The sequence below is a fragment of the Lampris incognitus genome, chromosome 19 (genome assembly GCF_029633865.1).
Source record: "Lampris incognitus isolate fLamInc1 chromosome 19, fLamInc1.hap2, whole genome shotgun sequence".
NCBI lineage: Eukaryota > Metazoa > Chordata > Actinopteri > Lampriformes > Lampridae > Lampris > Lampris incognitus.
Window position 1 is genome coordinate 2954312 of NC_079229.1, and position 26737 is coordinate 2981048.

Genomic DNA, 26737 nt, shown 5'->3' on the forward strand with positions numbered 1-26737 from the left:
GTGCTACCGATTTGCTGCACGCGCAAGGATTAAGCAATACGGCACACAAATCCATAACCCCCCTCCCCTCCCCTCCCCCCCCGCTTCTTTTCTCCCCCCCGCTTCTTTTCTCCCCCTCTCCGCCGGTCCATCCCCGCGGGCACGCCATCCGCACTTCGGAGAGGCGCGGTCGCGCTATCGCCACTTAAAAATCGATTGCGCGTCTACATGGCTTGGTAGGGTAAAAGGTGTGGGCGCCGACAGGGCGCATCAAGGGCGCCCCGTAAACTCAGAAACGTGTCATCGAACGGCCACCAGGGCTGTTCGAAACGGGGACGTTTCTACCGTCCCCCTCTTTTCCTTAGTTGAGCTACACACGCTACAGACGTCTCGTTGTTCCACCAGAGCGGCGCTATAACCAACCAGCAGTGCGCCGCGCCGCGCCTGGTGCTGCGCCGCGCCTGGTGCTGCGCCGCGCCTGGTGCTGCGCCGCGCCTGGTGCTGCGCCGCGCCTGGTGCTGCGCCGCGCCTGGTGCTGCGCCGCGCCTGGTGCTGCGCCGCGCCTGGTGCTGCGCCGCGCCTGGTGCTGCGCCGCGCCTGGTGCTGCGTGCGCTATAACCACCCAGCAGCGGCGCGCCTGGTGCGGCGCTGCGCGCCACCGCCGCGCCTGGTGCGCCTGGTGCGCCGCCTGGTGCGCCTGGTGGTGCGCGGGTCTCAGAACTCCACAGGATCTTCCGGTCCGACTGTCAGCAGCAAGCCCGGCATGCTGTCCGGGTTTCTCTGTGGCTGTGGTGCATGTTGCTTCACTGCAGCCTTTTAAACAACTACATCACAACAACATCCCATTCATTTATACGGGGGGGGGGAGGGGGGGCAGCTTTTACAAAGTCTATAAAACACGGTTCTCAGCCAGCTCGGCAGTATTCTTGTACAACAGGTGGCCAAGTACCTCTGCGACCATGCTCCAGTTGTTTTACTGCAGCAGTTTTAACAAGTCAATATTAAAGTCGTCCTAATTTGCATGCGTTGCCTTAAAGTTATATTTTCAAAATGCCATTAAAAGACAACCAAAAGGTTATCATCAAACTGCACAGTATTGTTGCTGAGCATGTCTGCAGGTACCTCTGTGATGAGCGCCATGTTGCTTTGCTGCAGCAGCTTCTAACTTGCTCAAGTCAAGTCAAGCCGCAGCAGCAACACGCAGACATGGATGCACCGGTAGACATGTATACACCGGCAGACATCACGTATACACCGGCAGACATCACGTATACACCGGCAGCCATGTATACACCGGCAGACATCACGTATACACCGGCAGCCATGTATACACCGGCAGACATCACGTATACACCGGCAGACATGTATACACCGGCAGACATGTATACACCGGTAGACATGTATACACCGGCAGACATCACGTATACACCGGTAGACATGTATACACCGGCAGACATCACGTATACACCGGCAGACATCACGTATACACCGGCAGACATGTATACACCGGCAGACATGGATGCACCGGTAGACATCACGTATACACCGGCAGCCATGTATACACCGGCAGACATGGATACACCGGCAGACATCACGTATACACCGGCAGCCATGTATACACCGACAGACATCACGTATACACCGGCAGACATGGATACACCGGCAGACATCACGTATACACCGGCAGACATGGATACACCGGCAGACATCACGTATACACCGGCAGACATGGATACACCGGCAGACATGTATACACCGGCAGACATCACGTATACACCGGCAGCCATGTATACACCGGCAGACATCACGTATACACCGGTAGACATGTATACACCGGCAGACATCACGTATACACCGGCAGCCATGTATACACCGGCAGACATCACGTATACACCGGTAGACATGTATACACCGGCAGACATTTATACACCGACATACATGTATACACCGGCAGACATGTATACACCGGCAGACATCACGTATACACCGGTAGACATGTATACACCGGCAGACATCACGTATACACCGGCAGACATCACGTATACACCGGCAGACATGGATACACCGGTAGACATGTATACACCGACAGACATTTATACACCGACATACATGTATACACCGGCAGACATGTATACAGCGGCAGACATGGATACACCGACAGACATGTATACACCGGCAGACATGGATACACCGACAGACATGTATACACCAGCAGACATGTATACACCTGCAGACATGGATACACCTGCAGACATGGATACACCGACAGACATGGATACACCGACAGACATGTATACACCAGCAGACATGTATACACCAGCAGACATGTATACACCTGCAGACATGGATACACCTGCAGACATGGATACACCGACAGACATGTATACACCAGCAGACATGTATACACCTGCAGACATGTATACACCTGCAGCCATGTATACACCGGCGGACATGTATACACCTGCAGACATGTATACACCAGCAGACATGTATACACCTGCAGACATGGATACACCTGCAGCCATGTATACACCTGCAGACATGTATACACCTGCAGACATGGATACACCTGCAGACATGTATACACCTGCAGACATGGATACACCAGCAGACATGTATACACCTGCAGACATGGATACACCAGCAGACATGTATACACCTGCAGACATGGATACACCTGCAGACATGTATACACCTGCAGACATGGATACACCAGCAGACATGTATACACCTGCAGACATGGATACACCTGCAGACATGGATACACCTGCAGCCATGTATACACCTGCAGACATGTATACACCTGCAGACATGGATACACCGGCGGACATGTATACACCTGCAGACATGTATACACCTGCAGATATGTATACACCTGCAGACATGGATACACCTGCAGACATGGATACACCGGCGGACATGTATACACCGGCAGACATGTATACACCTGCAGACATGGATACACCTGCAGACATGGATACACCTGCAGACATGGATACACCGGCAGCCATGTATACACCGGCAGACATTACAGCTGCCGTCAGGCGAGCTCTCACTGCACCCCAGCCGCACTTAATGTACTGGAGGCTGCTGATCACAATTTGATTTGATTTGTTTTAAATCTGCCTATGTGACACACAAAAGTCTGGTCATTTCTGTTGTTGTTGTTTTTAAATGTATTTTGTTATTCATTTCATTTCATTTCATTGAAAGCTCACCGCCACCGGACCAGCCAGCAGCCGGGATAGGCTCCAGCATCCCCGCGGCCCTGACAGCAGGAGAAGCGGCTCGGATGATGGCCGGAATGGATATGTTATTATTCACTCATGTGAATAATTAGGATTTGGCAAAGAAAAGGCCCTAACGACATCTAGCCACCTGCAGTAAGGGGCAGCATAGGACTGCTGTTTCACTCTGCAGCTTTCTGGAGGCATGCGCAGCTCCCTAGTTCTTGTGTTGCCCAAGAGGATTCTTCTCCACCCACTCCACCCTGCCTGCACTCTCTTCTCCACCCACTCCACCCTGCCTGCACTCTCTTCTCCACCCACTCCACCCTGCCTGCACTCTCTTCTTCACCTCTCTCCTGCACTCCCCGTTACTTTGGACAGTTGACCCCAAGTGTTTAAACTCACATGCCTTCATCACCTCCACTCCTTGCGTCCTGACCATTCCACTGTCCTCCCTCTTATTCCTGCATAGGTATTCCGTCTTGCTCCTGCTGACTTTCATTCCTCTTCTCTCCAGTGCATACCTCCACCTCTCCAGGCTCTCCTCCACCTTGACCCTACTTTCGCTACAGATCACAATGTCATCCGCAAACATCATAGTCCACGGAGACTCCTGCCTGACCTTGTCCGTCAACCTGTCCATCACCACTGCAAACAAGAAAGAGCTCAGAGCCGATCCTTGATGTAATCCCACCTCCACCTTGAACCCATCTGTCATTCCAACCACACACCTCACCACTGTCACACTGCCCTCTTACATATCCTGCACCACTCCTACATACTTCTCTGCAACTCCCGACTTCCTCATACAATACCACACCTCCTCTCTCGGTACCCTGTTATATGCTTTCTCTAAATCTACAAAGACACAATGTAACTCTGTCGTGGCAATTATTTAATTCCACTCTGACATTAAATGAGGAGCGAGACAGAAATCTCTTACAGTATTTTCCACACGATTTTAATATAAGTTCAATGAACAGATGCACAAGCTCAGACGCTTGTGTGTGCCGATCAGTCCAGTCCAGTCTGTCTTATAGGACAGCTGTCTGTGCTTCCCCTCCTTATCTCATGTCTTCCAGCTCTCATCCCACCAAGGCCATTTCTCAAATTAGTGTGTACAGACTTGCTACACTCAGTGAGTCTCACGCACATTCCTCTGCTGTTAACCGACAGTTTTACAGCCATCCATCCATCATCCAAACTGCTTATCCTGCTCTCAGGGTCACGGGGCCAATAGTTAACAGGAGGCTTTTATTTGTGCACCTGGAGAAGATGCCTTATAAGACTACCTTTGTTCTGTTACACGTGAACTTTAAGCATCTATCTGAGCAATGTAAAATAAAGTTAAACATAGTATAGGCCATACATGGTGACAGATTAAAAGTAAGCAAACATCAAATATGAACTGCCCTCACAAACTCCTTCTGGCCTTCTCTATACTTCTCCATCAACATTCTCAAAGCAAACATCACATCTGTGGTGCTCTTTCATGGCATGAAACCATACTGCTGCTCGCTGATCATCACCTCTCCTCCTCTTAACCTAGCTTCTATTACTCTTTCCCATATCTTCATGCTGTGGCTGATCAACTTTATACCTCAGTAGTTGCTACAGTTCTGCACATCACCCTTGTTCTTGAAAATCGGTACCAGTATGCTTCTTCTCCACTCCTCAGCATCCTCTCACTTTCCAAGATTGTGTTAAAAGCCCCACTGCCATCTCTCCTAAACACCTCCATGCCTCCACAGGTATGTCATCAGGACCAACTGCCTTTCCACTCTTCATCCTCTTCATAGCTACCCTCACTTCCTCCTTGCTAATCCACCGCACTTCCTGATTCACTATCCCCACATCATCCAACCTTCTCTCTCTCTCATTTTCTTCATTCATCAGCCCCTCAAAGTATTCCTTCCACCTTCTCAGCACACTCTCCTCATTGGTCAGCACATTTCCATCTCTATCCTTCATCAACCTAACTTGCTGCACATCCTTCCCAGCTCGGTCCCTCTGTCTGGCCAATCGGTACAAGTCCTTTTCTCCTTCCTTAGTGTCTAACCTCTCATACAACTCACAATATGCCTTTTTCTTATTCGTAAACTTTTGAATATTATCTACTCTCCCAGCAACAACTCTTCACCGGAAGTGGTCATATCCCTAGATGCGGAGAAGGCCTTTGACCAAATGCATGGGGCTATTTATTCACAGTACTTGACAAATTTGGTTTTGGTAATAATCTTGTCACATGGATCCGTCTTCTCTATTCCTCACCACAAGCTTCGGTTTGCACTCACTCTACAAGGTCTCCGTTCTTTAGTCTCTCTAGGGGAATTCATCAGGGGTGCCCCCAATCCCCACTGCTTTTCGCTATAGCCATCAAACCACTTTCCATAGCACTACGGACTTCACCATTATTGCAAGGTGTGAGAAGAGGAGGGGTTGAGCACAGTGGGGCTTGTATGCAGATGATTTATCAGTGTACATAACTGACCCGGAATCTTTTACATTAACAGTTGTCTCACTCCTTGAGGATTTTGGGTCCTTTTCTGGGTACAAATTAAACTTTAATAAGAGTGACTGCTTCCCCATCAATGAGAAAGCCCTACAAATTCGACAAGCTTCAATCCCGTTTCACTTATCCTATTCAGGTTTTAAACATCTACTCGCTCCCTCTCCTCTCTTTACACAGCAAAAGTCACCCCACTGCTAAACCAAATGAAACTTGATGTCAAGAGATGGAGTGGCCTGCCACTATCATCAACTGGTAGAATCCAATCAGTAAAAATGAGCATTCTCCCGGAGTTTTTATATGTTTTCCGGCGTCTCCCTAGAACATTTTTTCACACAATAAATCAAACAATCAGCCATTTTATTTGGGGAGGCAAACACCCCAGAATTAGCCATACTCTTCTTCAACGAAACAAAGAAATGGGTGGCTTAGCTCGTCCCGGTTTTATTCATTACTACCAGGCAGCGAATATTCAACAAAATATGATTTTGGCTCCATGCGCCGGAATCTAGTTGGTCTCCACTTCCAGCATTAGTCTTGCCATTACTCCCTATAAAACCATCTCGCTACACCTCGAACCCTATAGCACTTTCTACTTTAATAAAAATATGGATCCAATTCCAATATCACTACAAATTCAAAACATCGTCTGTATGAAGACCTATCACCAACAATCACCTATTCCCTCCTTGACTCTACTTTTCCTCAGTGGAAAGATGTAGGTCACAATGTTTCCAAGATTTATGTCACAATGACACGTTTCCCTGCTTTGATGATCTACATAAAAATGCAATTTACCTCGCTCCAATATGCTCAGGTTCTCAGGTTTATGTGTATATGTATGTATAACATTTGCACGTCAGGACCACATGCTTGTTATCAGTGGCTTATCTCCGGCTAACTTGTTTGGTAATTATTTGGTTGGATTTGCCTGTTGCTTGTTTGCTTTAGTCTCTCCACATGTGTCGTTTCGTGGGTGAGGAATTGGTGTGTGGTTTTCCTGTGCCAGTTGTTTCTTCTGCAAAAATTCAAATCCTGAAGCAAAGGAAACGGTGGGCCAGAAGGTTCGGCCTTCTGGCCGCCCCCACACGGTCAGCTATCAGCAGAAACTCGGGTGCATCAGCCTCACTCATCTGTACAAAACTCTTGCACCTTTACGTAGCAAGAACACATCTCAACTGGGGATACTTACATAAATAAAGCCAACAAAGCAGAGCAGTTTTTAATACACTGTTTTATTCACACCATGGTTCCTATTCCAGCTATGTTAGAAGGTAACATATGCATCAGTCCTCTACGTCCTATGTGGATGTCTGCGTAGTCTGTACACACCATATCAAAAGAGTGACGTATGCCATTAGAAATCTGAGGAGGTGTTCGGCGAGGAGGGCTAACAGACAGTTCGTTTAGGAGTTCTGCTTCAGTCCCCCCGTTGCTTCCGCCCTCCTCCACCTTAACTTCCTCCGCTTTTACCAAAAACCGTTGAGCAAGGCATCGAGCTCAGAAGGGCTGTGACACTGGTGAAGCAGTCTGACGGTACAGCTCAAGCAGAGTACAGCTCACAGGTCATTTACACAGCATGAGTCGAACGAGGAATACTATACTGCCCGCGCACAACACCAACACAACACGATGCCGTCTGACAAAAGTACTATTGACAAAAAGTTTTATTCTCTTCTGGTTTTTTTTTTCTTCAGCATTTCATAGAAACAAAAGCAAATGATAAATTGCGAACTTGGAGTAAACAAATCAAGAATATATACACTGAGGTAAAACATATTGGTCTTTATTGGAGGTATTTCCTTTTTGATTGAATGACCTTTTAAATATGTTAATTATGCTTTTTAAAATACTTTTAAGCTTTTGGACGACAAATATAAAGCAGATGATCAATGCAGAGACACAATCACACAGTGTTGTCATTCAACACGGAAAAGAAAAGAAAAGGTTTCAAAGTTAGGCACCAAATAAAACGTGATAAAGCTTTCTTCTATCTTTGTTGCCGTAAAGGCCACGATGCGGCTGCCGCTCGCACAGCCTGCCAGCGGGGAAAGACCCTCCGCTGGTCGGTCATCTTTTAATCTTTTAGCTTAGTCAGAACCCTTCAGTGACCCAAACCCTCCTTGGCTCAATCTCAAGACCAGTTGTGACCGGCAGGAGAGAGAAGATCCGCGAGAAGCTCCCGCTGGATTCTTCTCCTCTCACATGCGTCTCGGGAGACTGAGGGCAGCAACGATGTGAAATACCTGACAAGTATTTTTCAGATCCAACCTTCCCACAACACAATCTGACACACAATCGCTTCAGCACTGGAGGTCACCGTGCAGAGTCCCTCACAGTTTTGGATTTGAGGTCCACATGAGGTCCTCATCACAGTGTATGGATCGTACTAGCATAGATTGATCATTCAACCTGTATGATCCAATGGGACTGACTGAGTGGGCAGAAATTGGCTGGCCCCAAATTTGCATAATGTGCATATATGAGAGAGGACAGACAGAGAGAGAGAGAGAGAGAGAGAGAGAGAGAGAGAGAGAGAGAGAGAGAGAGAGAGAGAGATGTAGACACCCTTGTGGTGGATAGCTGCATGCTCATCAGGTAGCGACACCATGACCTTTGGGCTAAATGATGCAGATTTGGCTCTGGCTCTGCCGTGCCAGGTTGGTTGAAGGCTGTGGGAGCAGGTACATTCACAGCTGTTGTATTTCAGTGTGTGATTAAAGCGGTAGTGCTGCTGGCATAGTGTCCATCAAGTCCGTTTTGGGCCCCCATCAGCCCACACAGAGCAAATAGCTCATTTCTGTACCTAGCTTGACAAAAAAAACAAAAAACAAAACCAAACTATAATATGAGAAAGCGGCATATTGGTGAACAGACCAGATCTTCTCCAGTGAGTTTGCATCGCGTAGGGCGTGGCCACTCTCAGTTAGCTGTCCACACACTGACCTTCACCGTGTTGACTAGTAAACGAAGAAGTGAAACTCACTGGCTACTGAATCTAAATAGTGTAGTGGCTTTCACCTCCCTTCGTTAGGACGATCAAAGACGAGGTACTGTGGATTTTCATTTTGATAGGAGTAACCTCAATTTATGTCATAATTTTAAAATTGTGTTGTGGCCCCGACAGTCGTCAAAGAACCAAGCAAAAATACCCCCATTCTAAAGAATCAGTCCCAAAAATGACAAAAAAAACTTTAGAGAAAGCAGTTAAATGCTAGACAAATTTACAGTCTTTCTTTAACCTTTAATCCTCAGTAAGAGTTGATAAGGCGAATGAATACAAGGAGCTGTGGTTGACGATGGTTTCAGACTTAGCAAGAGAAGGACTTGATCTCAGCAGAGCGCTGGGGTGTAGGAATGGGGTGCAGGGCTGGGAGGTAGGACTGGGGTGCAGGGCCGGGGTGCAGGAATGGGGTGTAGGACGGGGTTGCAGACTGGGGTGCAGGGCTGGGATGCAGGAATGGAGTGCAGGGCTGGGATGCAGGAATAGAATGCAGGGCTGGGATGCAGGAATGGGGTGCAGGGCTGGGATGCAGGAATGGGGTGCAGGGCTGGGATGCAGGAATGGGGTGCAGGGCTGGGATGCAGGAATGGGGTGCAGGGCTGGGATGCAGGAATGGGGTGCAGGGCTGCTGCAGCCCCTGCACTTCAACAGGAGTTGTATGTACATCGCAGACTGGGTGGTACAGAGATGATGAAATGACAGGAAATGTAAATGAGAGACTGGCATATGAAGGCTGAACACAGCCTATATAAAATGTACCTACACTGTAAAAGGTCAGGTCACGTTGCATTTGGAAAAAGAACAAGGCTGCTGGTGATTTTTAAGACAGAATGAAGGTTGTTGTCCTGGTAGAGGCGAACAAGAGGTGCTGTTGAGTTGAACTGTTGTTGCTAACATGTCCCAGAGAATGATGCTGCTAAAGGAATAAACATGTCTCAGTAGGAGCCCATCAGGCTAGCCGGGCTGCACAAAGATATTTTGCTTTTATACTTCATTTCCACACCACAGCTCTGAAGTGCCACTGGTTTAGAGTAGTGCATCCTGGGCTCGGGTCCTGACTGGCCCGTCTGCCTCTGAGCTTTTCTACACACACCATCCTTTTAGTTTAATGTAGCAGCAATATCCCAACACTTTCTTTAAATACCAGGATTGCTCTTTTGTTCTTTTGTTTTTGTATAATCCACAAGATAAATACAATTATTTACAAGTTTTAATGTGTCGTTTTTGCCCCTGATGATCTCTCCAAACAACTCAGCATACTTCATTCTACACAACAGGCTGTAACATTGGAATTAATGAGACAGATATGTATGGCACAGCATAGAGTTCGTCAAGCTTCGCACGTCACAAGTCACATGTTGGTGACACACACACACACACACACACACACACACACACACACACACACACACACACACACACACACACACACACACATGATCTGTACAGTCTTTAACACTGACATGACTTGTGATATAAGAGAGTTTTTCAACATGGACTGCATGGTCTTAGTCAATCAAAACAGGGTTTTCTGTGTGTGTCACAGTGGACCAGAGGAAACAGCTTCCCACAAGCCTCGCTGGTCTGTTCCACAGGGGACCAGAGGAAGCAGCTTCCCACAAGCCCTGCTGGTCTGTTCCACAGTGGACCAGAAGAAGCAGCTTCCCACAAGCCTCACCAGTCTGTTCCACAGTGGACCAGAGGAAGCAGCTTCCCACAAGCCCTGCTGGTCTGTTCCACAGTGGACCAGAAGAAGCAGCTTCCCACAAGCCTCACCAGTCTGTTCCACAGTGGACCAGAGGAAGCAGCTTCCCACAAGCCTCGCTGGTCTGGTCCACAGGGCACCAGAGGGAGCAGCTTCCCACAAGCCTCGCTGGTCTGTTCCACAGTGGACCAGAGGAAGCAGCTTCTCACAAGTCCCGCTAGTCTGTTCCACAGTGGACCAGAGGAAGCAGCTTCCCATAAGTCCCGCTAGTCTGTTCCACAGTGGACCAGAGGAAGCAGCTTCCCACAAGCCTCGCTGGTCTGTTCCACAGTGGACCAGAAGAAGCAGCTTCCCACAAGTCCCGCTAGTCTGTTCCACAGTGGACCAGAAGAAGCAGCTTCCTACAAGCCCCACTGGTCCGTTCCACAGTGGACCAGAAGAAGCAGCTTCCCACAAGCCCTGCTGGTCTGTTTCACAGTGGACCAGAGGAAGCAGCTTCCCACTAGCCTTGCTGGTCTGTTCCACAGTGGACCAGAGGAAGCAGCTTCCCACTAGCCTTGCTGGTCTGTTCCACAGTGGACCAGAAGAAGCAGCTTCCTACAAGCCCCACTGGTCCGTTCCACAGTGGACCAGAAGAAGCAGCTTCCCACAAGTCCCGCTAGTCTGTTCCACAGTGGACCAGAGGAAGCAGCTTCCCATAAGCCCCGCTGGTCTGTTCCACAGTGGACCAGAGGAAGCAGCTTCCCACAAGTCCCGCTAGTCTGTTCCACAGTGGACCAGAAGAAGCAGCTTCCCACTAGCCTTGCTGGTCTGTTCCACAGTGGACCAGAGGAAGCAGCTTCCCATAAGCCCCGCTGGTCTGTTCCACAGTGGACCAGAAGAAGCAGCTTCCCACAAGTCCCGCTAGTCTGTTCCACAGTGGACCAGAGGAAGCAGCTTCCCATAAGCCCCGCTGGTCTGTTCCACAGTGGACCAGAGGAAGCAGCTTCCCACTAGCCTTGCTGGTCTGTTCCACAGTGGACCAGAGGAAGCAGCTTCCCATAAGTCCCGCTGGTCTGTTCCACAGTGGACCAGAGGAAGCAGCTTCCCACTAGCCTTGCTGGTCTGTTCCACAGTGGACCAGAGGAAGCAGCTTCCCACTAGCCTTGCTGGTCTGTTCCACCTCTGCAGACCTTTCAGATGACTCTGCTAAATGAACATTAGCTGGACTAGTGACAGCAACATGGCACAAAATGATCAAATCAAAGCTGCTGGAGGACAGTTGCATCCTCCAGCAGTTCTCACTCCAACTTCAAGAGCAAAGAACACAACTAAGTAGCAGCACAATAATACTTAATGCATCAGTATAGGAAATGTTAAGACAGACAGACAGACAGAGTGAATCACTGAAGATGTATTGCCACACAAGTAAACCCTGCAGTGTTCTGAAGTGCACTTATTGCTGAACAGATGACAAACTCCTTTTGGCCGTTTTAATGCTGGGCTGATCCAACTTGTTCCATAATTCACCATTAACACAGATCGATAAATAGATAGAAAGATAACATCTAGTAAGTACTGGTTCGTGACGGGTGTGAGCGCTAAAGGGAAAGGTCGTCTGACGGAGCGCCCGACAGACCACGCGGGTTAAGAGAACACACAGCCAGTGGGTTTAGGTGCATGGCAATATTGGCAAAAAGATAATTGAACAAAATAAATTGATAAATCAAGGTGCTACATACACGTTTGTCCTTAAAATAGAATGACCTACCTTTATAATAGTAATCATTTATAATCTCAATAAAATAAACAAATAAACAAACAATAAAAAGACATAGGAGCAAATCCTGACATGTATGAGTTGGTCCCTTAAGGCTTGCTAAGCTGAAATGACAAAAACATCGTATATGTTACACTTTTTTTTTTCATCTTTTGTATTTCATAAATGTACATTCTAGTAGAAAAGGACTTGCCACAAAAAAAAAAAAAACAAACACTGGAAAACCTATGGCTTAGTAGATATCCATTTGCTATATTTAAATGAATGTACCTCATCTTTTTTACCGTCCGCTGACAGAAGGAAACACTTGTACAGACCAGACGTGCCGCTCCTCTCCGCGGCACGCGCATGCACGAAGAAAAGAAGGTGGGACAGGAATATAACAGCTTATGTTTACAGGGCCAGTTCGTTAATGCTCAGGAGTCTTGTTTGTGTTTGTGTTTTCAGCGTCACCGCCACATGCTGGGGTGGCGTGACGAGTAGTAAAACATGTCGACCCCACTTTCCAGACACGGTCACTGCAACACAGATGAGCTGAATGAATGAGCCGTTTCTGAGATGTGTGGGGCGGGGTCATGGCACCAGGGGTCGGCTGGGTGGTGGTAGTGTGGGTGGTGGGAGGTGGTGAGGTCTCCTGCTGCAGTGTGCATAGTATGAGCTGCTGCTTCAGCTGGTGTGGGAGCGGTTCCTCCACAGGACTCCCAGAGCTCCTCCGACACGTAGGAGAAGCACACAGACACACATGGTCCAGTCCAGCCGACATGAGAGGACAGAGGTTTTTAAAGCAGTGGCACTTTCCGGTAACCTGGCTTGGAAGGCATGGCGGCAACTGATTGTTGTCATCTGTTGTAGTTCTCGCTGTCGTAGCAGAGCAGAGTATAGAAAATAGACAGGTTTATCTATATTGCATATGTTGCAGCATGTTTGCCAGAAATGAATGAGGTCATGTCCAGTTTTGTTTTGCAGAAAAGATAAACACCCCGTGCCACCAGAGAAAAACCAAATACAAAAAAAAAAAAATCGGTCCTGTCCTTCCTAGCGATGATGAGGGAGGAAGGACAATACAACAAGTACAAAAACATAAAAAGAGGAAACGTGAAGGAGGGCAGTACTGACAGCATCACGGTGTCTGTCTGAGCAGGTCACGGACAGACGAGGAAAAGCTGCAGACCAGCACGTGTTGCTCTGTTTGACAGAAACACCGATTGGAGCGATGGAGCAGCTTCATCCCCGGTACCCAGGGACACGAGGCCAACCAAAGAAGGGGCTATTCATATGCAGATGAAGCAGTGATGGTGATGATGATGATGATGATGATGAGGTTATCCAGATGAGAAGTAAGCCTTGACTGGTGAAGAACAACAAGACTTGTGGCTGTTTGTGTGTTTGTGTTTCTCAGGTTGAGCTGAGCACCATTGGTTGGGCGTGCACTGTGGGCAGAACATGAGATGACACCGACTGCTGTGACAGGTGTGAGAGATGGAGGGGGAGGGGGTGGGGGTGGGGTGGAGCTGGTACTGCTGCGGTGGGATTCAGGGTTGGAGGGATGGAATTTTCACACTTCCGTCTACATCCATTTTGCCCTCCAAAAACAGAACAGCAAGATAAAGCAAGTCATCCCTCCTGGAGTCCGTCCATGTCCTGCCTCTGCTCAGCAGGGGAAGTGTGTCTGCACAAACACCGTGCTACAAACGCAAACGTGGAAATCACACCGAGAATGTGCGTGCACATGAATTCTTTTAAAAGGGTAAATGATCTGCCTGCCAACGAACAGACAAACACTGGTGTGGGAGTGGTCAGGGAAACATCGCCTCTCCTCTCCAAACAAACAATGAATAACACGGATAATAAAAACATCGTTACTAATAAGAATGACAATGCCAGGAACGGAGGTGTGTGTTTGTGTGCTTGTGTCTACATCTTGATGCCCTCCTGTTGGCTGAGCTGAGACAGGGTCTTCTTGATGCGCAGCGCTGTCAGGCGGGCGGCACCGTTGGCGTACCAGCACTCTCTCATGATCTTGGCCATCACCCGCAGAGCCTAAAGGGTAAGTGGGATGTGGGGTGGAGACAAAAAGACGAGGTGACATAATTATTCCATATTCACATTTCTTTTGGTGGAGCAAGGATGTGTTAAGTGTTTGAATGTACATGTATGAGTGTGTACACAGCATGGTCTATTTTTACATATCAGACAAATACAAAGACACACAAGTACATCTGCAGCCGAGCTTTGACCTCTGCTTGTCCCGCAGGCAGGGAGGCAGGTGGAGGTGGAGGCGGAATGGTGGCAGTTTGCGCTGCGGTCACTTGCAGTGAAGGGTGTGGGGTTCGGAGGGTTTGTTCCTTGATGGCGCCAACTTCCTCAGCCATACTGTGAACCTGCTTATTAAATGTCGTTCTGTCATCCTGCAGCTGTGTGACAGTGGCCTCCGTCAGAGTCATCAAGCTGTCCTTCAGCATCTCAGTATGGTGATGATGTCATCAAGCTGTCCTTCAGCATCTCAGTATGGTGATGATGTCATCAAGCTGTCCTTCAGCATCTCAGTATGGTGATGATGTCATCAAGCTGTCCTTCAGCATCTCAGTATGGTGATGATGTCATCAAGCTGTCCTTCAGCATCTCAGTATGGTGATGATGTCATCAAGCTGTCCTTCAGCATCTCAGTATAGTGATGATGTCATCAAGCTGTCCTTCAGCATCTCAGTATAGTGATGATGCCATCAAGCTGTCCTTCAGCATCTCAGTATGGTGATGATGCCATCAAGCTGTCCTTCAGCATCTCAGTATGGTGATGATGTCATCAAGCTGTCCTTCAGCATCTCAGTATAGTGATGATGCCATCAAGCTGTCCTTCAGCATCTCAGTATGGTGATGATGGAGCCTCCACTTGAGTGTCTGAACTGCGTCCTGAGATACTCTGCATGCATGCTGTTTTAAGCAGTCCTTTATTTGTTGCAGTCCTTGTTCCTGCATCCCAGTCAAGGCATGTTTGAGGGCAGACAGGATGCCCGGCATTTTCTGATCCATATGTGTTGCTCTGCTGTCTACTGAGGAATTATGCAATTAATTTCTTTGCCTTTTTGCAGATCGGTCAGGGTGTGCTATATGTTTGTGTTATCAGGAGGCTTGAGGAGTGGAGCAGCAAGAATTTAATCTCCCATTAGTTCCATGTTCAGTCAATATGTATTTGTGATGTCCTTTCCATTCCTTGTCCAGAATTTGGATTCTCCTGTTGTCCAGCAGAGGGCAGGACTACTTGCCTGGAGATTTCCTTAGTTTATGAAAGGAAAGGGTAGCAGTTGGTCGTCTTGGCCAGCAGATAGCAATGCTTCCCAGGAGAGAGCCAGCAAATCTAGCAACTCAGCCATGCCAGTTTATTGCCCTTTGAAACTGAGGTTGCGCTGAATAAATATTGGTTTACAGTCAGCAAACCCCACAAAGGAACTGATACAGGTAGCATCCCCTTTAATTTCTAGTACACACAAGCCAGTACCCACCAAATACATTAGCAAGCAAGAAACACACAAGATAGCAAAATTCAATGTTCCCGTGTATTACACATACAGTGACAGTGCAAAAATCCAACATACAATGCCCTGTTTAACCCACCCCCAGTCAGCTGCTCAGTCTGAGAACTATGTACAAAAGTCCCCTGCTAAGTCGAGACTTACTCAGTAATCACCATTTAGATGATCTATCCAAGGCCTGTGGAAATCGCAGGAAAGTAGAGACGGACAATTTCTCTCACTGACTACATGAACACGTGTATCATTTATTCTTCCGTACAAAGTCACCATCTAAGCAACATGGCGCTGCTCCAACCATCCTCGTCCTCGCTCCGCCCTCGCAACTCAGAAACCCTTTCTTAAAGGGTCGGTGTCTACCAATTATGGTGAATTGTGCCCATACAGTCCGCTACATACGTCCCCCCAGAATTCACCATAGTAAAAAAAGGTCAACGTGGAGGGGGGGCGGATGGCCCGGCCGCAACAGCGTCGCCAAACAGGTGCGGAGGCCGGGGTGCCTACAGTAGGGGCCTTAAGGACCCTGCAGCGGCATGGGGGTAGGGTGGGTGGTGGAGGAACCTTGGGGCCTTGTTGGGGGGTGGGGGCAAGGTAGGAGGATGCCCCCGCTGTGGGGGCTGAGAAAGTTCAACAAGTCGGCCCAAGTCCAGGTGAGCTGGTTTGAGGCGATCTCCACGACAAAGTGCATGTTTCCGGTCTCCAGGACACGGAACGGCCCATCAAAGGGAGGCTGTAGGGGTCCACGGTGGGCGTCGTGGCAGATGAAAACATATCCTGCCGACTGAAGACTTGTGGGGATGTGAGACTGTGGGAGGCCGTGTTGCGAAGTGGGGAACGGTGCGAAAGCTCTGGCGTTATCCAGGAGCATGGTCTGTTGATGGGCTGCAGACCAAGGAGCTGTGGTGTTGGGGACAAAATCCCCTGGGACCCGCAGCGACTGTCTGTGAACCAGTTCAGCAGACGAGGACTGGAGGTCCTCCTTAGGGGCGGTCCTGAGGCCCAGCATGACCCACGGGAGCCTGTCGACCCAGCTGCTATCCTTGAGGCTGGCCCGAAGCGCGGCCTTCATAGAGCGACGAAACCGCTCGCATAACCCATTGGCCTGTGGGTGGTACGCGGTGGTGCTTCACCCCTATGCTCTCTGCGACTGTATTCCAGAGCTCAGACACAAACTGTGAGCCCCGGTCCGAGTAGAGGTCAGATGTGGTGCTGAACTGGGTAACCCAGGTCCCGATGAACACCCGGGCTACGTCGGTGGATGCCGTTGATGACAGTGGGATGGCTTCTGGCCATCAAGTGGTCCTGTCAACCATGGTGAGGAGGTAAGTAAAACCGTGGGAGGGGGGCAGGGGGCCCACTAGGTCAATGTTTACGTGGTCGAACCTCTTTTCAGTCACCGGGAACTGTGCCAGAGGGGCTCTGGTGTGGCAGTGCACTTTAGAGCGCTGACACTCCACGCAGGTGTCAGCCCAGTCTCTCATGACTGGCTAGTGGTCCGGTGTCATTGTGTTGTTGAGTAATCACCACACGGGCGCCACCTGCTGCCAGGCTTCGGGACGATGTGGAGGGGTGAAGCCCACGGGCTGTTGGAGTGGCGAATGATGCCAAGACGCTCCGTATTTTGTTCTTATTTCTATTTCTTATTTATCTTTTATTTCTGTTTCTATTTTCTTATCTTGTATCTTGTTAGTTTTTAGTTATTAGCGCGTGAGTGTCTGTAATAGAACTCAATTTCCCCTCAGGGATAAATAATGTATTCTGATTGATTGATATTCTCGAACTCCTCCCTGGCACCGGCGAGCTTGTCTGGGTCGAGGAGCCGAGCTCGAGCACGGACCGGAGGGCGAATTCCCGCAATGCAAATTATGCTTCTGTCTGGGCGAACCAAGCCAAAGCTGACGACTCCCAGAACTCCGGCAGCTTGAGAGAAACAGCCTTAGTCGTCACGCTCATAAAGATTTGTCCCTGGAAACGTCCAGCAGACAAACGTCAGGGTCACCAATGTGGAAATTGCAGGAAAGCAGAGACGGACAATTTCTCTCACTGACTACACGAACGCGTGTGTGTCATTTATTCTTCCATACAAAATCACCATCTAAGCAACATGGCACTGCTCCACCCATCCTCGTCCTCACTCCGCCCTCTCAACCCGGAAACCCTTTCTTAAAGGGCCTGCGTCTACCAATTAAGGTGAGTTGTGCCCATAAAGTCCGCTACAGGCCATGAGTTTACACACTCTGTTACTATAGGTCCCGGTATGCACCTGTAAAGTTGGTTTGCAATGCGCCAATAAACACGAGAGGAAGAAGTCGAAGACAAAACTTTCTCGGCAATTACAACTACTCTGCAGAATCTGGGGCTCCCTGAATTCAGACAGAGTGGAACCTCTCGTCAGAGTTGTGGCTTTGTACTTTGCGCCAGAAAGACCGGCGCTCTGGGCCACAGGCTCCCGGGAATGGATGGCCAAGGCGATGAATGGATGGTTGGTGATTAAATGGCATGGTGAAGAGAAATCTGCTCTGGCCGGAAAGGATGGGCAGCCTATCAAACGGCCGACTGTTTTTTACACGCTGGACAGTCTGACTATTTCCTAGTTTGTGTCGGCTTGTAAGTACATGCCACACTCCTTCATCACTCCCAATGAAAATCTTATCATCTTCAACTCTGCCACCTTCAGCTCCACCTCCTGTCTTTTCATCAGTGCCACTGTCTCCAATCCATACAACTAAATATATAATAGCTAAAAAAATAGTAAAAGTGGATATTTTAGAATAACTTCTTGTTAAAATCATGTAGCATCATAAGATTAACAAGTGAACTTTGCTTCATGTTTTTCTCCCAATAAGAGCCACTACTCACTACTGGTGCTACTGTGGAGGAGAAACTGAAAAAGTAAAAAAAAAAAAAAAAGTTTACCACAGATTCCAGGATAATATATTTTGACAGCCTACAATTTATCTGGTGTTGGATGCCAACAGTGAGACTGCAGTCTCACAGCAGAGCCCAAGATCATCTTAAGCCATCTGTAAAATTATTTTTTGGTAGAAGATATACCGTCATCAATCCGTGTAAATGATTTCAATTTTGACAAGGAGTTACTTTACAGACTGTAAAAGTTTGTTGACTTGCATAAAAATGAAGTACCACTTTATTTAGTCCCCTGGCATGCACAACAATACATTTATCTTCATAAATCAGAAAATGGCACAACTGCAAACACATTTTTTGTCGACATAGATATTTCTTAACGGGCACTTATGGGATACTGTGTGTTTCTCCATCAGCACATTGTTGCATTTGTATTAGTCAACACTAATTTAAATAATTTGTAACCCAGTCACTGAGGAGGCACAAGCCAGTGCATTCTTAGTGCCGGTCCTAAGCCCGGATAAATGGGGAGGGTTTGCGTCAGGAAGGGGATCCGGTGTAAAATCTTTTCCAAATCAAATATGTGGATCATAAATAAGATTTCCACACCAGATCGGTCGAGGCCCGGGTTACCAACGACTGCCATCGGTACTGTTGGCCAGCAGGGTGCCGGTGGAAACGATGCTACTGTTGGGTGAAGGAGGAGAGAGGGAAGGCATGTCCAGAGGCAGCGAGAGAAGAGGAAGGGTAGGAGTGTGGAGGTGAGAGTCAGAACTTTGAATGTTGGCACTATGACTGGTAAAGGGAGAGAGCTGTCTGATATGGTGGAAGGGGAGTAAGGCCAGGAGCATCGGAGGTGGGTTCAAACTCTTCTACCATGGTGCGAATGGGAGGAGAAAGAGAGTGTCAGACAGAGTGAAGGAGAGAGTGGTGATTGGAGCGGACTTCAATGGGCATGTTGGTGAAGGGAACAGAGGTGATGAGGAGGTGATGGGTAGGTATGGAGTCAAGGCGAGGAATGTGGAAGGACAGATGGTGGTGGATTTTGTGAAAAGGATGGAAAAGGTTGTGGTGAATACATATTTCAAGAAGAGGGAGGAACACAGGGTGACGTACAAGAGTGGAGGAAAGTGCACACAGGTGGACTATATCTTATGTAGGAGGCACCATCTAAAAGGGATTGGAGACTGCAAGGTGGTGACAGGGGAGAACGTAGCTAGGCAGCATCGGATGGTGGTCTGTAGGATGACTTTGGAGACCAAGAAGAGGAAGAGAGTGAAGGCAGAGCCAAAGATCAAATGGTGGAAGTTGAAGAAGGAAGACTGTTGTGTGGAGTTCAGGCAGGAGTTAAGACAGGCACTGGGTGGTAGTGAAGAGTTGCCAGATGGCTGGAAAACCACTGCAGAAATAGTGAGGGAGACAGCTAGGAAGGTACTTGGCGTGTCATCAGGACAGAGGAAGGAAGACAAGGAGACTTGGTGGTGGAATGAGGAAGTACAGCAAAGTACAAAGGTTGGCAAAGAAGAAGTGGGATAGTCAGAGAGATGAAGAAAGTAGACAGGAGTACAAGGAGATGCAGCGTAAAGTGAAGAGAGAGGTGGCGAAGGCAAAGGAAAAGGCGTATGGTGAGTTGTATGACATGTTAGACACTAAGGAAGGAGAAAAGGACTTGTACCGATTGGCTAGACAGAGGGACCGAGCTGGGAAGGATGTGCAGCAAGTTAGGGCGATCAAGGATAGAGATGGATATGTGCTGACAAGCGAGGAGAGTGTGCTGAGAAGGAGGAAGGAGTACTTTGAGGGGCTGATGATTGAAGAAAATGAGAGGAGGTTGGATAATTATAATAATAATGGATTACATTTTTATAGCACTTTATCCACACACCCAAAGCACTTCACATTGAAGGGAGGAGACTCTTCCCGAACACCACCAATATGTAGCACCACCTGGGTGATGCACAGCAGCCATTTTGTACAAGAACACTCACCACACATCAGCTTGAGGTGGAGAGGGAGGAATCATTGAGCCAAGTACATGCGGGGCTAATGTGGGGATAGCGAACCAGGAAGTTCAGTGGATTAGCAAGGAGGAAGTGAGGGGAGCTATGAAGAGGATGAAGAGTGGAAAGGCAGTTGGTCCTGATGACATACCTGTGGAGGCATGGAGGTGTTTAGGAGAGATGGCAGTGAGGTTTTAACTAGATTGTTTAACACAATCCTGGAAAGTGAGAGGATGCCTGAGGAGTGGAGAAGAAGCATACTGGTACCGATTTTCAAGAACAAGGGTGATGTGCAGAACTGTAGCAACTACAGAGGTATAAAGTTGATCAGCCACAGCATGAAGATATGGGAAAGAGTAATAGAAGCTAGGTTAAGAGGAGAGGTGATGATCAGCAGCAGCAGTATGGTTTCATGCCATGAAAGAGCACCACAGATGCGATGTTTACTTTGAGAATGTTGATGAAGAAAAAGAGGTCATCATCATATCAGCCAGCTCTCTCCCTTTACCAGTCATAGTGCCAACATTCAAAGTTCTGACTCTCAGCTCCACACTCCTACCCTTCCTCTTCTCCCGCTGCCTCTGGACATGCCTTCCCCCTCTCCTTCTCCTTCGCCCAGCAGTAGCATAGTTTCCACCGGCACCCTGCTGGCCAACAGTACCGGCGGCGGCTGTTGGTAACACGGGCCTCGAGCGATCCGGTATGGAAATCTGATTTATGATCTGCATATTTGATTTGGCAAAGATTTTATGCCGGATGCCCTTCCTGACGCAACCCTCCCCATTTATCTGGGCTTGAAACCGGCACTAAGAAGGCACTAGTTTGTGCATCCTCAGTGGCTGTTTTTTTAAATAGAAATAGTTCAAATTCATACTTCCTCAGTAGCACTAAAACGACAGCACATTTCCTTATATAGTGGCATATACATTTTAAGTGTTAAATGTTCAAATTCTGCCTTTTCTATACAAAATCTGGCTGACGACAGTGAAAAAGACAAAGCGATAAGCTGAACGAAAAAGGAATTTTGCATGTTAATTTTGCAAATTCACTTGGAACATTTTGATGCAATTGAATTACTTTAATGTTAAAGGTCTGGTATTATCCCACGAGGAACAAATATAATGATCCATACACGCTATTTCAAAATCTAGCTAGTTGTGACATCACACTGGGAGATGACTGATCAAATCCACACTGGAATTGCTCTGGATTTGATTAGTTTCCTCCTGATGTGATGTCACAACTACTGTAGTTAGATTTTGAAATGGCTGGTATCAAGTTCAAGTTCAGCCTAATTGTTAAGTGTATTTAGAGTACAATGAAATTCTTGTGCTCTGGCTCTCTCTGCCTTAACACAAGCACAGCACCCCCCCCCCCAAAATGAATACATAAATAAATAAATAAAATAAAGGACAACACTAAAGACCTACATAAACTATGAGCACAATGTATTCATGGTACAGCTCATTACCCGTGTATCTGGTGTCAGTTTAGTACCAGGCCTTTAAATTTATTCCACATCCCATTACAGTATCAATAGGTATGACTAATTATGGACAGGTAGACCAAGCTGCTGGGCAAGTCTTTCCTACCTCACAGCTCTGCCAGCGGTTTGGAATATTGGGCCGTAGCTTCTGCTCACACACCACCTTCCTCATCTCCTCTACCGAAGGATCTGATTGGACCAGGTCATAATAAGGCAGCTGATAGTCCTCATGAATGCCTGACAGAAAGAAACACGTCACAGTGCCACATCATGTATGGACATGTCATTGAAACAACATAAAAACACATCAATTACATATTCTGATGCTATTAGGCTAATCAAAATATCTACTTGCTATCATTGTTAGAGAGGTAACACAGATTCAGCCACACGGACGTGGTCTGTGTGCACAAGTCTGGGGAGTTGATCATTCACTGATCCATCTATTTATACAGGACACCTGTTACAGTTAATTTTCTCCTTCCTATCATCTCCTTTCCTCACCTCCCATGGAGCAGCGGCTGGCTATCTCCCAAAACACTAGGCCCATGGCGTAGATGTCAGCTCTCTTGAAGGACTCGAAGTGTTTCATGTTTATGGAGTCATCCAGTACCTCTGGAGCCATGTACCTGAGTAGACAGAAAAACTCAGAGCTTAAGGTTAAGATTAAAATGTTGAGGGTTGACAGTCGATCTGTTATTCTAAGACGTCCTCAGTGCTTTAGACTGGACCAAAATGCCCTTGAATAAAAAACAAGGTATTCAGAGCAACGTCCTGTGTGCCATACCCACACCAAAGATGCTTTCGCTCAAGACTGGAGTCAATTTTGTCCCATAGACCTACAATATATTCTCGTCAAAAAAGTGCCTTATTATTGATCATGCTGATAGATGTGTAGATGGAAGTCTTGTTATAAGTCCCTAAGTCTATCAGTCTCAGGATGTGCAGCTCCCTGAGCCTTTCCCACATGATCAAGTGTCGAGAGGGATGTCTGGGATGGCTCTTTCAAAGTAAGCAGTCAAGGCCAATTCATAATTTCTGCATCTGTGTCTGCGAGGGTCCGCGTGACGTAAATGTCATCAACCAGCCATGTCCGTGAGGGTCCATGCAGACCCCTAAGCAAACATCTGGGCACAGCAGAGGGTATACATAGCAAGAACGCCAACTGTGTATGCTCCAGATAACAAAATGGATGCTTGTTTTGAAGAGAGGTTGTGCGAGGAGATCCACCATTACCTGACTTTAAATATAATTCCTCTTTGAAAGAACACAAAGACAGCCAAATAGTGTTGAATATATATATATATATATATATATATATATATATATATATATATATATATATATATATATATATATATATGTTTTATGGCAACTGGAATGGAGTGTGGATCGAGAATGTGCATGCATGGAACTCCAGACCAATGCGGACCCTCAATTGTAGCAAGTCAAGTCAATTTTATTTGTATAGCCCAATATCACACAAATTACAAATTTGCCTCAAGGGGCTTAACAGCAACAAAACACCCTGTCCTTAGACCCTCTCATCAGATAAGGAACAACTCCCTGAAAAACCCTTTAACAGGGAGAAACAATAGGAAGAAACCTCAGGGAGAGCAACAGAGGAGGATCTCTCTCCCAAGACCGACAACGTGCAATGATGTTGTGTTTATACAATTTACACAATACATCACTGACAGAGGATAACACAATTATAATGGAATTATAACATATATGAAGAACATGATGTGCAGGATGTCAAGCAGTGTCCAGACGCCACCGGAACAGTCCAGGACCCGAGCTACGTGACCAGCATCACCATGTATTAAAAAAAACAACAACAGGATGACAAAAATCATTTGGATTTGTAAGATATATAAAAAGACAATGTGATGAGGGGAATGCCAAGCAGTGTCCAGGTGGCGACCACCATCACCATGGAAACCTGGGAGGAGGACCGACTGCACGTGCACACAAGGGAGACTCACATGACACCATCACAGAAAAAGAGAAAGGAGAAGACATCATCCAAAGAGAGAGAAAAGACGTGAGAGAAGAGAACAGTTTGCAATAGTCATTAGTCATAATCAACTAAATCATCAATTAGTCATAATCTATACGCTATAATCTCGTCGGCAGAACAGTGGTTGGTAAATTCATTGAGACAGAAACCGACCCACCATGCAGTACAGGTTATGAAACACTCAACTTAAAGGCAACTAATTGTAGGTTAAGACATAAAGATGAGTTTTAAGTTTAGATTTAAAGACTCAACAGACTCTGATTGTCTGATGGCAGCAGGCAGGTTATTCCACAACAATGGAGCCCGATAGGAAAAGGCCCTGCTACCACCAGCTGACTTCTTTTTAACTTTGGGTTCACACAGGAGCCCTGTATTTTGAGAACGAAGAGCTCGAGATGGCATGTAAGGTTTAAGGAGATCAGACAGGTAGGATGGAGCAAGCCCATTTAGGATTTTATAAGTCAGCAGAAGCACCTTCTATTCTGATCTAACATGGATAGGAAGCCAATGAAGGGAGGCAAGAATTGGTGTAATATGGTCAGATTTCCTAGATTTAGCTAGGATTCTAGCAGCAGCATTCTGAACCATCTGAAGACTTTTAGTACTAGGATGTGGCAGACCTGAGAACAGAACATTACAGTAATCAGGTCTGGATGAAACAAATGCATGTATTAGTCTCTGCGTCAGCCATGGAGAGAAAAGACCGAATGTTAGCTATGTTACATAAGTGTAAAAAGGCAGTCTTGGTGATTTCTTTAATGTGCTTATCAAAGGAAAGGCTGGGATCAAACGTAACACCAAGATTTTTGGCTGCCACACTTTGTGAAACCACAGAGTTGTCGATTGTTTTCGTTACTTGAGCAAATTGGTGTCTGTGTCTAGTAGGGCCAATTACCAGCATCTCGGTTTTATCTGAATTTAACAGCAGAAAGTTAAGCGACATCTAATTTTTCACCGCAGCCAAGCAGGCCTCTAAGTTAGTGATTTGAGTATGATCATCAGCCCTTATAGGCACATACAGCTGAGTATCATCAGCATAGCAATAGAAATTTATTCCATAACTGTGTATAATTTGGCCAAGAGGTGAAATATAAAGAGTTAAAAGTAGAGGGCCAAGAACTGAGCCCTGAGGCGCACCATATTTAACATCAGAGAATTCTGATGTAATATTACTATAGCAGACACAATGTGTTCTTCCAAATAAGTAGAACTTAAGCCAAGAGAGAGCTAAGCCAGAGACACCAAAACTACAATTTAATCTGTCTAATAGTAGCATGAATGGAACTGCGTCTGCACGACTGGTACAAGTCTGCAGCTGTCTGCCTTCAGTGACACAGGTGGAGAAGCTACACACACACATAATGCAGCCAACAACTTTGAGATTCAAGCCGTCAGTACGCAACACAGACTTCAGCCCAGGCTTCCATCTCCACTGAGACTTGTTCTATTGAATGAGTCAGTGGCACTGTATACACCTGCAGCCCTTATACAACCCAGGAAGGAGGAAAAGATAGACAGGGAAAGAAAGAGAAATACAGATATAATTAGAGAAAGCAATGAGGTTGGGAAGTTATGGCATTATTGCAATGCTCAAACTTGGCCCCTGGGGCCAGACAAAGCAGTAAAAGTATTGCTATTAGGCAAGCAAAGTGGTTAGAGGTGCAAAAAGGTGAGACAGATGCGTGAGCAGAGAGAAACACAGACCTGCTAGGGGGATCGGGGTTTTATTTTATTTTTTAAATAAGCTACTAAATGCTCATTTCTGATGTCTTGTAGGATTACCCCGGTGCTGGTCACAAGCTAATATAATTATAAGACAGAGCAAAATAAAGCACAAAGTATTAATTTATTGAGTGCAGCTGTACCTTTTCATATGATCTGCTCACACTTACAAAGAAAATTAACAAAGGGCACCAGGTACACATTACAATTATTTTCACAATTATTACTCTTCATATTCGCTCTGTGCCAGAAACCATGTTAAAAACTGAAATGAAAAATTACAAACGTGAATATGAAAGATTACTCTATGATTTAGGACTGGGGGGGGGGGCAGGGGGGGTCTGTCCTTGGTTCTGCTTTCGTTGTTTTGCTGTATGCCCCAGCCTTGCCCTCTTCGCCTCTTCAGTCGTCTGCATTTGTTCTCTTGAGCAATGCCAGATGCCAGGCAGCCATACTTGCTCTACTGCCATTGCTTTCCTAGCAGACTGCAGCCGTTGGAATTTGCAAGTGATTCCTGCTGACCAGATGTTCTTGCAGAGTGTTGGGTCCAACTCCCCGCACCTGACATCCTCCTTTAACAAGGTTAGCTCGCTAACAATTCTTGTGCCCTCCAATTTGATCTCTTACCTCAGGATTTCTGACTGGCAGGTATTTTTCGGTTTTCAGTTGATTCTCTAGTTTCATGGCTGGCAGGTGCCACTGTGGCAACTTAATTTTAGCTTTTTCCACACAGCAGGACAAACACTGGGTTCGCACTGTACTGTCTAGGTTCGCACTGTACTGTGACTAGTGAATTGAATGGCTGCTGCCTATTGTTGACAGTCGATGTACACACATCCAAAAGCACATCCACTGCATCAGATATCCGCGCTCCAATGTCTTCTATGGAAGTCGCTTTGAGCAGGCAGAATCTCGACCGCCCCCCCAC

The 26737-nt window shown here is 47.0% G+C and overlaps 1 protein-coding gene across 1 annotated transcript in view; it reads right to left on the reverse strand.

Moving 5' to 3' along the window:
* Positions 1 to 14079: 14079 nt before the first annotated feature.
* tgfbr1b (transforming growth factor, beta receptor 1 b) overlaps positions 14080 to 26737 on the reverse strand; it is a 66543-nt gene continuing 53885 nt past the window's right edge. The window contains exons 7-9 of the mRNA XM_056299014.1: positions 22569 to 22693; positions 22171 to 22301; positions 14080 to 14223 (exon numbers count right to left, since the gene is read on the reverse strand). Of these exons, the coding sequence (XP_056154989.1) occupies positions 14098 to 14223; positions 22171 to 22301; positions 22569 to 22693 (382 nt within the window). The 3' untranslated portion in view covers positions 14080 to 14097. The remainder of the gene's footprint in view (positions 14224 to 22170; positions 22302 to 22568; positions 22694 to 26737) is intronic.